At 50.4% G+C, this 13769-nt stretch overlaps 1 protein-coding gene across 1 annotated transcript; it reads left to right on the top strand.

Annotated features, from left to right (window-relative positions):
• Nucleotides 1-5178: 5178 nt before the first annotated feature.
• LOC119310074 (E3 ubiquitin-protein ligase SINA-like 3) lies at nt 5179-12846 on the top strand. The gene is made up of 5 exons (XM_037585922.1): nt 5179-5325; nt 11417-11458; nt 11910-12074; nt 12153-12472; nt 12615-12846. The coding sequence occupies exons 1-5, from the start codon at nt 5179-5181 to the stop codon at nt 12844-12846; spliced, it is 906 nt and encodes a 301-aa protein (XP_037441819.1).
• The last annotated feature ends 923 nt before the right edge of the window (nt 12847-13769 follow it).

Below are 13769 nucleotides of genomic sequence, written 5' to 3'. Positions count from 1 at the left end.
ATGACTAGAGGGATGTCTAATCTGAGTGGGAGTTCATTAAATGATTTGATTAGATGAACATAATTATCATGAACTTAGTCTAAAAAACTTTGCAAATATGTCTTGTAGATCAAATGGCCAACGCTCATGTCCACCTCAACTTCAACGCGTTCCTAGAGAAAACCAAGCTGAAAGATGATGGCAGCAACTATATGGACTGGGTCCGGAACCTGAGGATCATCCTCATAGCTGCAAAGAAAGATTATGCTTCGAAGCACCGCTAGGTGAAGCTCCCATCCCAGAGAACCAAGACATCATGAATGCTTGGCAGTCTCGTGCTGATGATTACTCCCTCGTTCAGTGCGGCATGCTTTACAGCTTAAAACCGGGGCTCCAAAAGCGTTTTGAGCAACACGGAGCATATGAGATGTTCGAAGAGCTGAAAATGGTTTTCCAAGCTCATGCCCGGGTCGAGAGATATGAAGTCTCTGACAAGTTCTTCAGCTGTAAGATGGAGCAAAATAGTTCTGTCAGTGAGCACATACTCAAAATGTCTAGGTTACACAACCGCTTGACTCAGCTAGGAGTTAATCTCCCGGATGACGCGGTCATTAAAAGAATCCTTCAGTCACTTCCACCGAGCTACAAGAGCTTTGTGATGAACTTCAATATGCAGGGGATGGAAAAGACCATTCCTGAAGTATATTCAATGCTGAAATCAGCAGAGGTAGAGATCAAAAAGGAACATCAAGTGTTGATGGTGAATAAAACCACTAAGTTCAAGAAAGTCAAGGGTAAGAAGAACTTCAAGAAGGACGACAAGGAAGTTGCCGCGCCCAGTAAGCCAGCTGCCGGGAAGAAGTCAAAGAATGGACCCAAGCCTGAGACTGAGTGCTTTTATTGCAAAGGGAAGGGTCACTACAAGCGGAACTGCCCCAAATACTTAGCGGACAAGAAGGCTGGCAACACTAAAGGTATATGTGATATACATGTAATTGATGTGTACCTTACCAGTTCTCGTAGTAGCTCCTGGGTATTTGATACCGGTGTCGTTGCTCATATTTGTAACTCAAAGTAGGAGCTGCGGAATAAGCGGAGACTGGGGAAGGGCGAGGTGACGATGCGTGTCGGGAATGGTTCCAGAGTCGATGTGATCGCCGTCGGCACGCTACCTCTACATTTACCTATGGGATTAGTTTTAAACCTCAATAATTTTTATTTAGTGCCAGCTTTGAGCATGAACATTGTATCTGGATCTCGTTTAATACGAGATGGCTACTCATTTAAATCTGAGAATAATGGTTGTTCTATTTATATGAGAGATATGTTTTATGGTCATGCCCCGATGGTCAATGTTTTATTCTTAATGAATATCGAACGTGATGTTACACATATTCATAGTGTGAATACCAAAAGATGTAAAGTTGATAGCGATAGTCCCACATACTTGTGGCACTGCCGCGTTGGTCACATTGGTGTCAAGCGCATGAAGAAGCTCCATGCTGATGGACTTTTAGAGTCTCTCGATTATGAATCATTTGACACATGCGAACCATGCCTCATGGGCAAAATGACCAAGACTCCGTTCTCCGGAACAATGGAGCAAGCAACCAACTTATTGGAAATCATACATACTAATGTGTGCGGTCCAATGAGCGTTGAGGCTCATGGAGGATATCGTTATGTTCTCACTCTCACTGATGACTTGAGTAAATATGGGTATGTCTACTTGATCAAACACAAGTCTGAGACCTTTGAAAAGTTCAAGGAATTTCAGAATGAGGTAGAGAATCAATGTGACCGAAAAATAAAGTTCTTACGATCAGATCGTGGAGGAGAATATTTAAGTCACGAATTTGGTACACACTTAAGGAAATGTGGAATCGTTTCACAACTCACGCCGCCTGGAACACCTCGGCGTAACGGTGTGTCCGAACGTCGTAATCGCACTTTATTGGATATGGTGCGATCTATGATGTCTCTTACCGATTTACCGCTATCTTTTTGGGGATACGTTCTAGAGACAGCTACATTCACTTTAAATAGGGCACCGTCTAAATCCGTTGAGATGACACCGTATGAATTATGGTTTGGGAAGAAACCTAAGATGTCGTTTCTAAAAGTTTGGGGATGCGATGCTTATGTCAAGAAACTTCAACCTAAAAAGCTCGAACCCAAGTCGGAAAAATGTGTCTTCATAGGATACCCTAAGGAAACTGTTGGGTATACCTTCTACCTTAGATCCGAAGGCAAGATCTTTGTTGCCAAGAACGGGTCCTTTCTGGAGAAAGAGTTTCTCTCGAGAGAAGTAAGTGGGAGGAAAGTGGAACTTGATGAAGTACTGCCTCTTGAACCGGTAAGTAGCGCAGCTCAAGAAGATGTTCCTATGGTGCCTACACCGACTGGAAAGGAAATTAATGATGATGATCAAGGTACTTCGGATCAAGTTGCTACTGAACTTCGTAGGTCCACAAGGACACGTTCCACACCAGAGTGGTATGTCAACCCTGTCCTAGAAATCATGTTGTTAGACAACGGTGAACCTTCGAACTATGAAGAAGCGATGGCGGGCCCAGATTCCAACAAATGGCTTGAAGCCATGCAATCCGAGATAGAATCCATGTGTGAAAACAAAGTATGGACTTTGACAGCCTTGCCCGATGATCGGCGAGCGATAGAAAGCAAATGGATCTTTAAGAAGAAGACGGACGCGGATGGTAATGTTACCATCTATAAAGCTCGACTTGTCGCTAAGGGTTATCGGCAAGTTCAAGGGGTTGACTATGATGAGACTTTCTCTCCCGTAGCGAAGCTGAAGTCCGTCCGAATCATGTTAGCAATTGCCGCATACTATGATTATGAGATATGGCAGATGGACGTCAAAACGGCATTCCTAAACGGTTATCTTAAGGAAGAACTGTATATGATGCAGCCGGAAGGTTTTGTCGATCCTAAGAATTCTAACAAGGTATGCAAGCTCCAACGATCCATTTATGGGCTGGTGCAAGCATCTCGGAGTTGGAACATTCGCTTTGATGAGATGATCAAAGCGTTTGGGTTTATGCAGACTTATGGAGAAGCCTGCGTTTACAAGAAAGTGAGTGGGAGCTCTGTAGCATTTCTCATATTATATGTGGATGACATACTTTTGATGGCAAATGAAATAGAACTTTTGGACAGCATTAAGGCCTACTTGAATAAGTGTTTTTCAATGAAGGACCTTGGAGAAGCTGCTTACATATTAGGCATCAAGATCTATAGGGATAGATCGAGACTATCGGTGCGAGGACGACACCTATGGGATCACAAGAATCCCTACTACGGTTGCGGGGAGCGGGGTCGTGAGAAGAGCGGATCAAACAGATAGCACACAGGTTCTTTATCCAGGTTCGGGCCGCGAGGATGCGTAAATCCCTACTCCTGCTTTGGTGGTTTGTTTATCTGTGTTCTTGAACTAGCAATGGGGCGTGAGGAGCTCCAAAAAGCCAAATCCCCCTCCTGGGCGCCTTGGGCCTCCTTTTATAGGGAAAGGGGCTGCCACAGTGGAACACAAGAGGGGGAAAGGGTACAGTGGTGCGAGTTTATCCCTCGCATTACATGACAAGGCGCATTTAATGCGTCTTGCTTAGGTGTCCTTGCTTTATCCAGGACGGGGAAGGGCCCAGTCTCGTCCGTCGCCGCTCCCTTTCGTGTCGACACGCGCCCTGGCCAGCGGTGCCCGTGGTGCCATGTAGGCTGGCAGGCAGCTGAGGTGGTGCAGTGGTGGGTCTCCACGAAGATCTACTTGCCGCCACGCATGTGCCTGCCCAACTGGTTGGGTCGGCAGCTACATGCGGACGGTGGTGGAGGTTTGGATTTGCGTGGGCTTGATGGTGGCCCTACGAGTGTCCTTGGCAAGGGCCTCACCGTAGCCCCGGCAAGGGTCTTGCCGGGGCCCCGGGAAGGGTCTTGCCATGGCGCCTGCTGTCATGCCCGGCAAGGCTCTTGCCGGGGGCCTTGTGGTCCTCCTTGGCTGGGATCCCGCCAAGGGTCGTCATCTTCTATAGTGTGTATCTGATCTTGTATGTCTTCACAAAGATCTGCATGCCACCACGGGGATGTCTCCCGAATCCTTGCCCCATTGGGGCAGTGGACTCGAGGGTGGTTCGCTCCGTAGGTGTGGGGCGAGCTGCCATGGCAAGGGTCTTGCCGGGTTTGCCAAAACCGCCCCCCGGCAAGGATCTTGCCGGGGGAGTCCGCTTCATCTCCTTTGCTCTTTGTGGTCTTGATCTTGGCGTCTTTCTGCTCCTTTCGAGCTTCGGCCTTACCTTGGCTCACCTCCTTTGCCTTGCTCAGTGCGGTGGTGTCCATGGCTCAGATTGCCCGTGCACAGTGATAGGGGTACAAAAAGTGTACCCCTCTTTTTGTACACTGACAGGAGCCCCCGGGCTTGGGCCACACGTAAGCGCAATCGCGTCATTGGGCTAGGCCCAAAAACGATGCGCGGGCAGGCGGGGTAGTTTTTACCGTGGTAAGTTTCTTCGCGCGATGTGCTTCCCATGCCTCCCGCGCGTGGCTCGGCATGGGGAGGCGTGCGTGACATGGGCGGCATGCGTGGGGCTGAGCTCTGCGCGCATGCGTCACTTTGTAGTAAAAGGGGGCGGTTCGTGCCTTCCCCATAAACGGAGGGAGGCGTGGAGGCTCGGCCCATTTACTGAACAGGGCCGGGGTGAACTGAAGGAGCTGGCCCTCAAGTTGTCCGGCGAGAAGAACACGCTCAACCGCGCCTGGGTAGAGGCGCAAGGAGCAGTCATCAGCAGGACTGGGGAGCTCTTCGACGCGCAGAACTCCATCAAAGACCTCAAGCTGAAGCTGGAGGGCCTCGAGAAGATGCTGTCGGAGAGCAGGGCTCGGGAGGAGACCTTGACTAGGAGCCTCGAGGAGGAGAAGCAGCTGTGGGCAAACGAGGCCGCCTCCCACCAGGAATATGTGGTGGGCGAGAACAGGTGGATCAGCCATCTGGAGGTCGTCGCCGGCAGGGTCACCTTGCAATTGGCCACCATGAGGATGCCAAATGTGAGGTACGCCCCTGAGCGCAGCGGGACCGTCAACGCCAAGCTAACCCAGTTCCTCGAGGGTGTCCTCGGAGCCTTGGGCTATCTTCACTCCAACAGGACGGTCACACCGGCCGAGGAGGCCCGTCGACTTTGCCGGAGGGTCATGACCAAGGTCCTCACAAAGGTGGCACACTTGAATCCTGACCTTGACTTCGCGGCCTCGATGAAGAGCTTGCCGGATGGTGTTAACCTCACGATGCTCAAGGAGCACATCAAGCCCATCACCAACGACATCGACGAAATCAAGAGGGTAGAAGGCCAGCGCCGGGATTAAGCATCCCGTTCCTCTTCGCCGCTGTGGGTTCCCGACCAAGACAAATTTTATCTTTAGTTAGAACCGCAGCTATGACGTGATGTAATATAACTTTGAAGTACTCTTAATTTTTATGCATGTTATTTCCCCGTTCAATTCCTCTTTGTATGTGTGCCCCACGTTGATCGGGTCGGCTTGCCGGCGCGGAAGCCCCTAGCGGCATTTTGGGGACGGACCCCCATGGCCTGCTGGGTACGCGTGCTACCGGACGAGCCACCCTTTCGTTCCAACCACGGCCGCTCGAACTGTCGAGCTTGACTCGAGTCAGAATCGAGGGCGTTGTCGATCGCGGAAGGTTACTCTGCCATTCTCGACGCAGTTGCTTGAGCTGTTGAGCGGACTCGAAACAGGGCAAGGGTGTTGCCGATCGTGGGAGAGCCCCCTGGCGAGCAGGTTTCTCATACAAAGGCATGACATCTCCGGGGGGAATAACCTCAAATAAGAAGGGTAGCACAAATAAGGGTTCAGTGCAACTCAGCTTCTGTTGGCGATCGCTCGAGTGTCGATCTTCTGGCCTCCTTTCTTCTTCAAAGGTCACGAAGATGGAGAAGCGTCGGGCTAACTGCCAAAGCCTATTCTCACAACTGCGTCCCCTACCTGGCGTGCCAAAGATGTCGGTGCGAGGACGACACCTATGGGATCACAAGAATCCCTACTACGGTTGCGGGGCGCGGGGTCGTGAGAAGAGCGGATCAAACAGATAGCACACGGGTTCTTTATCCAGGTTCGAGCCGCGAGGATGCGTAAAACCCTACTCCTACTTTGGTGGTTTGTTTATCTGTGTTCTTGAACTAGCAATGGGGCGTGAGGAGCTCCAAAAAGCCGAATCCCCCTCCTGGTTCCCTTGGGCCTCCTTTTATAGGGAAAGGGGTTGCCACAGTGGCACACAGGAGGTGGAAAGGGTACAGTGATGCGAGTTTATCCCTCGCATTACATGACAAGCCGCATTTAATGCATCTTGCTTAGGTGTCCTTGCTTTATCGGGGACGGGGGAGAGCCCAGTCTCGTCCGTCGCCGCTCCCTTTCGTGTCGACACGCGCCCTGGCCAGCAGTGCCCATGGTGCCATGTAGGCAGGCAGGCAGCTGAGGTGGCGCAGTGGTGGGTCTCCACGAAGATCCGCTTGCCGCCACGCAGGTGCCTGCCCAACTAGTTGGGTCGGCAGATGCATGCGGACGGTGGTGGAGGTTTGGATTTGCGTGGGCCTGATTGTGGCCCTACGAGTGTCCTTGGCAAGTGCCTCGCCGTAGCCCCGGCAAGGGTCTTGCCGGGGCCCCGGCAAGGGTCTTGCCTTGGCGCCTGCTGCCATCCCCGGCAAGGCTCTTGTCGGGGGCCTTGTGGACCTCCTTGGCTGGGATCCCGCCAAGGGTCGTCATCTTCTATAGTGTGTATCTGATCTTGAATGTCTTCACAAAGATCTGCATGCCACCACAGGGATGTCTCCCGAATCCTTGCCCCATGGGGGCAGTGGACTCGAGGGTGGTTCGCTCCGTAGGTGTGGCGCGAGCTGCCACGGCAAGGGTCTTGCCGGGTTTGCCAAAACCGCCCCCCGGCAAGGATCTTGCCGGGGGAGTCCACTTCGTCTCCTTTGCTCCTTGTGGTCTTGATCTTGGCATCGTTCTGCTCCTTTCGAGCTTCGGCTTTATCTTGGCTCACCTCCCTTGCCTTGCTCAGTGCGGTGGTGTCCGTGGCTCAGACTGCCCGTGCACAATTATAGGGGTAAAAAGTGTACCCCTCTTTTTGTACACCGACAGAGACGCCTCATAGGTCTTTCACAAAGCACATACCTTGATAAGATATTGGAGAAGTTCAATATGGATCAGTCCAAGAAAGGGTTCTTGCCTGTATTGCAAGGTGTGAGATTGAGCTCGGCTCAATGCCCGACCACGGCAGAAGATAAAGAAGAGATGAGTGGCATCCCCTATGCCTCAGCCATAGGATCTATTTTGTATGCCATGCTGTGTACTAGACCTGATGTAAACCTTGCCGTAAGTTTGGTAGGAAGGTATCAAAGTAATCCCGACAAGGAACACTGGACAGCGGTCAAGAATATCCTGAAGTACCTGAAAAGGACAAAGGACATGTTTCTCGTCTATGCAGGTGACGAAGAGCTCGTCGTAAAGGGTTATGTTGACGCTAGCTTCGACATAGATCTAGATGACTCTAAGTCACAAACCGGATACGTGTATATTTTAAATGGTGGGGCAGTAAGCTGGTGCAGTTGCAAGCAAAGCGTCGTGGCGGGATCTACATGTGAAGCGGAGTACATGGCAGCCTCGGAGGCAGCGCATGAAGCAATCTGGGTGAAGGAGTTCATCACCGACCTAGGAGTCATACCCAATGCGTCGGGGCTGATCAAACTCTTCTGTGACAACAATGGAGCTATTGCACTTGCCAAGGAGCCCAGGTTTCACAAGAAGACCAGGCACATCAAGCGTCGCTTCAACTCCATTCGTGAAAATGTTCAAGATGGAGACATAGATATTTGTAAAGTACATACGGACCTGAATGTAGCAGATCCGTTGACTAAACATCTCCCTGGGGCAAAACATGATCAACACCAGAATTCCATGGGTGTTCGATTCATCACAATGTAACTAGGGGTGGGAATTCGGTTTAACCGAGTTGTTCGGTTCGGTAAAAAAATCGGTTTTCTGAGATTGGTCACCGATCGGTTATCTTGAAAACGAAGAACCGGCGATTCGGTCGATCAGGAATTTCGGTTCGGTGTCAGTTTGACTGAATAAACCGAACAGAATTGAATCTAGCCAGAAAAATTGGCAATCGCGAGCATTCCATGGCAAAAAGGATCGACGAACACACAAGATTATATTAAAGAAAGGAAGAGTAGGTGCAGCTGGACGTTATCTCACACTCGCCAGCCGCCAATGTAAGCAGAAGAAGAAGTGAGGGCGTTGGAGAAGTAGGCGGAGGAGGAGATTGTGCTAGCCCAAGAATCATTGCTGCGCCTGCGCACCGCGCAAGCTGCCGGACATCGTCGCCGCCTACTGCGGTGGAGAGGAGGGTGTGGGGTATGGAGGGCTGGAGGGGTGGCGGCTGAGCAGGAAGGGTTGCAGCCTGGTAGGCTCGCAACCTAGGGTTCCCGCTTGGATGGGGAATCGATCGAGTGGAGGGACTTGGGCTGGGGCTGTAGCGATGATGATAGAGAGAAGGCAAGTGGTGACTTCACGTAATGGGCTGGGCTATTTTTTGGGCCATTGTAGGAATGCCCTCGGTTCCTCGGTGTATTCGGTTAGCCATCGATGACGACTGAAGTAGCCGAACTATAATCGGTTTTCTAAATCTGGGCACCGAGAAAGCAACCGATTTATTCGGTTCAGGTCATTTCGGTCTCGGTCCTGATACTTCGGGTCGGTTTTTCGGATCTCGGTTTTTTATGCCCACCCCTAAATGTAACTAGATTATTGAACTCTAGTGCAAGTGGGAGACTGTTGGAAATATGCCCTAGAGGCAATAATAAAATGGTTATTATTATATTTCTTTGTTCATGATAATTGTTTGTTATTCATGCTATAATTGTATTATCCGGAAATCGTAATACACGTGTGAATACATAGACCACAACATGTCCCTAGTGAGCCTCTAGTTGACTAGCTCGTTGATCAACAGATAGTCATGGTTTCCAAACTATGGACATAGGATGTCATTGATAACGGGATCACATCATTAGGAGAATGATGTGCTGGACAAGACCCAATCCTAAGCATAGCTGAAAGATCGTGTAGTTTGTTTAGCTAGAGCTTTTCCAAATGTCAAGTATCATTTCCTTAGACCATGAGATTGTGCAACTCCCGGATACCGTAGGAGTGCTTTGGGTGTGCCAAATGTCACAACGTAACTGGGTGACTATAAAGGTACACTACGGGTATCTCCGAAAGTGTCTGTTGGGTTGGCATGAATCGAGACTGGGATTTGTCACTTCGTATGACGGAGAGGTATCTCTGGGCCCACTCGGTAATGCATCATCATAATGAGCTCAATGTGACCAAGTGTCTAGTCACGGGATCATGCATTACGGTACGAGTAAAGTGACTTGCCGGTAACGAGATTAAACGAGGTATTGGGATACCGACGATCGAGTCTCGGGCAAGTAACGTACCGATTGACAAAGGGAATTGTATACGGGCTTGCTTAAATCCTCGACATCGTGGTTCATCCGATGAGATCATCGAGGAGCATGTGGGAGACAACATGGGTATCCAGATCCCACTGTTGTTTATTGACCGGAGAGGCATCTCGGTCATGTCTGCATGTCTCCCGAACCCGTAGGGTCTATACACTTAAGGTTCGGTGACGCTAGGGTTGTAGAGATATGAGTATGCAGTAAACCGAAAGTTGTTCGGAGTCCCGGATGAGATCTCGGACGTCACGAGGAGTTCCGGAATGGTCCAGAGGTAAAGAATTATATATAGGAAGTCGAGTTTCGGCCATCGGGAAAGTTTCAGGGGTCACCGGTATTGTACCGGTACCACTGGAAGGGTCCCGGGGGTCCACCGGGTGGGGCCACCTATCCCGGAGTGCCCCATGGGCTGAAGTGGGAGGGGAACCAGCCCCTGGTGGGCTGGTGCGCCCCCCCTTGGGCCCCCCCTGTGCCTAGGGTTGGAAACCCTAGGGGTGGGGGGCGCCTCCACTTGCCTTGGGGGGCAAGCCACCCCCTTGGCCGCGGCCCCCCCTTGGAGATCCCATCTCCTAGGGCCGGCGCCCCCCCTTAGGGGCCCTATATAAAGAGGGGGGAGGGAGGGAAGCCGCACCCATGCACTTGGCGCCTCCCTTCCCCCTTGCTACACCTCTCCCTCTCGAAGACGCTTGGCGAAGCCCTACCGGAATCCCTGTTGCATCCACCACCACACCGTCGTGCTGCTGGATCTCCATCAACCTCTCCTTCCCCCTTGATGGATCAAGAAGGAGGAGACGTCTTCCCCAACCGTACGTGTGTTGAACGCGGAGGTGCTGTCCGTTCAGCACTAGGATCATCGGTGATTTGGATCACGACGAGTACGACTCCCTCAACCCCGTTCTCTTGAACGCTTCCGCTCGATCTACAAGGGTATGTAGATGCACTCCTCTCTCTCATTGCTAGATGAACTCATAGATTGATCTTGGTGAAACCGTAGGAAAATTTTTATTTTCTGCAACGTTCCCCAACACCGTACTAGTACAATAGTGTGCTCACATAGCAATTTTGTCTCATGCAAGAGCCTGGCTATATATGTGCTCCAATGTTCGCAACTACCACATTCGGATTGCGCTTGGCACTTCGCCACTTCCAGAAGACGAACAATGATGTTACTACTACTGCTTCTATAGTGTCGAATCCACTGCTGCATGTCCGTCCACCGCGAGCGGGAGGGATAGATTGTTGTAGTACTATAAGCAAAAGCATGTCCTCGTTTGCGAGCAATCGTGCGCATGGGCGAGCGAGAAGGCGTGTAGTAGTAAAATAAAGATTCTCCTTGTTGTACGAGTTGACGTGACACATCATAGCACTGGCCCCACATGCTTGCCTCTAAAATTGGCTGAAAGACCCGCAGTGTACAATATATTTGTTGCAACCTCTAACATTTACCCACCAAAAATTAAAATATATATTCCTGTCTTGACCAGATGAGCGTGCAAACTACAATCACCAGGATGCCAGGTAGGGTGAGAAGACTATCTTAATATTTTTTAAACTTCGAGACGGCCACATAGCATGTAGCCGACCCCAACGATTTTAAGCTTACAGGCACGATACACGCTATCCTAGACTACTCTACACATGAAACTGCCACACGAGTGTCCGGGATGCGCTTGGCTCTTCGCCTCTTCGGAAGTCGAACAATGATGGAGTACTACTGCACTGGAGGAGTACTACAGTATGCTTCTGGCCATCTGACACCGATTGAACTGTTGCATGTCCACCGCGTGCGGGAGGGAGAGCATGTAGCAAAAGCTTATCCTGGTCTTGCCAGCCACCACGCTCATGGGAGAGGGAGGGACGCTCCTGCCTTTGCGTGTATGACAGGTGGGCCCGAAAGGTCGGTGGCCAACCTGTCATATAGCCAAAGGCAGGTGCAGTTAAGTCCGCGATGGAGAGATAATCAAACTTCTCGTTGATGTACGAGTTGAAGCGACACATCAAAGCACTGCACTCGATATACTACCTCCGTCCTGGTTTATTGGTCCTTATTGTATTTTTTGCCAAATTTTGACCATGAGTTTAACTAACAAAATATTCATGCATGTAACTAAAAATTACATCATTGAAAACTATGTTCAAATACGAATCCCACGATATAATTTTTGTTGACATGCATTAACATTTTGTTAGTTAAATATTTGGTAAAAATTTGGCACAGACTACAAAGGGGACCAATAAACCAGGACGGAGGTAGTATTTCAATAATTTGTGTTTACCGATGCATTAATTACAACGCATGCATGCATGTCGTGACTCTCCTTTTGACACTTGCATGTCTTGATTTAATGCACCTTGAAGTAGTATAAATATGTGACGGTAAAGCTTTGTAATGCCCCGGCCCTAAAGCGAGAGATGGTTGTGCACGAGGAGGGCGAGATCATGCAGACGGAACAGGACCCGACGATAGAGCTCTCTAAGGTCTCGATGGACCTCACCGTGCTCCACTGCCCCTTGTGCCTCCTCCCCTTGACGCCTCCAATGTATGAGGTTCGAATACACCTTGTCCGTTCGGCTGATCGAGCATGGTGCATGTTTCTTGATTGATGTGCTGATTGATTTCTGCAGTGCAAGGGAGGGCACCTGACCTACGCGGACTGCCGCATCGAGCGCCCTGGGAACCAGCAGCAGTGCCAGAAGTGCGAGCGCGGCGGTGGCTTCGACGTGTGGAACACGGTGGTTGACGCCGTCCTTTCATCGTTTAGGGTGGAGTGCCCGCATGAAGGCTGTGGGCTCTACATCACTTACCACAAGCTCGCCGATCACCAGAGCGTGTGTCCGCTCGTGCCCTGCAAATGCCCCGTGCCCATCTGTGGCTACGAAGGCCCGCCACCGGCGCTCTACCACCACGTCAGCACCACGCATCCCATGCCCGAGCACAGGATCCAGTATGGCAAGGTGCTCCAGCTGCAAGTGCCACTGTCGGAGCCACAGCTCTTGCTGTTCGTAGGAGGATGGCCGCACGTTCTTCTTGGTCGGCGGCGTGCTCTACATCGGCGCGCCTATCACCGTGTCAGCCGTCTGCATCAGAGCGGGGGCGTCCCCACTGCCACACTATGTGGCCAAGATGTGGGCGAACGGCCCGCTGGGGGAGCCCAAAGGCATGACCGACGGCGTCAAGGTGGAAATGGAGGTGACAAGCAGCAAGGATCTCGGCGGCGTCGCCGTGCAGGAGCTGACCTTCTTCACAGTTCCGCCCAAGCTGCTGGCCGGGGCTAAGCTGGTGTCCCTCCACATTCAGATTGACAAGCTCACGTCCTAAATGTTTCTACAGTGCCTTTTGTTTATCTTAGTAATATGCTAATATAGGGATTAGCTTGGTCTACTTTAGCTTGAGAAATGGTGGGTTTTGGTGGTGATGCAGCAATTACTTCGACATCATATCAGTAATTTCCAACAGTCGAATGGATATTTTGTGTCTGTTGGATATAAAGTTCCTTTGGGTAAGAAGTACTACTTGTCATCAAAATGGATAAAAGGAGATGTATGTAGACGTATTTTAGTTCTAGATACTTCCCTTTTATCCATTTTGATGACAAGCACTCCCTCCGTTCCACAATACATGCCTTCCATTTGTCAAAATATAGATGTATCTAGACATGTTTTAGTATATAGGTACATCCATTTTTGGACAAATGGAAGTCAAGTAGAGTAGTACTCCTCCGTTCGGAAATACTTGTGTGAGAGGATGGTTGAGAACACTACAATTCATAGCTACAGATGCGTGTGTGACCTCCCAGATGCAGAGGCCGGGGGTCATCATCCTCCTTTTCGAGAAAAAACAGATGCGTGTGTGAGAGGACGAGTGCGTGCGTGCACCTCTTCTCGTCCTATATAACGTACTAAACTCAGAGTACAAGTGTATGTGGGTGGCACGATGCTGCGTGCGAGAAGTCCCGAGAGATAGGTTTAATGCGTCTGGAAAAAAAGACTAGCCTATAGCTCGCCACACGGCTATTCCTGTCGAACGCCCCATTAACCGTAAGATATGTATACGACGGTGCCAGTTATTGCATGTACAGGGCAGTAGAAAAAGAACTACCATGGCATATGCTACACCACGGTCGAGAACACTTGCCCATGTTACGCCATTTGGGAATAGTGCCGCACTTCGAAACTAGAACCGTCAATAAATTTTGAGCTTGCGTCTCGTCACATTCTAAATTACTACTACTACCATGCTAT

Source organism: Triticum dicoccoides, chromosome 5B (assembly GCF_002162155.2).
Source record: "Triticum dicoccoides isolate Atlit2015 ecotype Zavitan chromosome 5B, WEW_v2.0, whole genome shotgun sequence".
In the NCBI taxonomy this organism is placed as follows: Eukaryota; Viridiplantae; Streptophyta; class Magnoliopsida; order Poales; family Poaceae; genus Triticum; species Triticum dicoccoides.
Note: the sequence above shows the minus strand (reverse complement) of the source record. Positions and strands in the feature narration are given on the sequence as shown.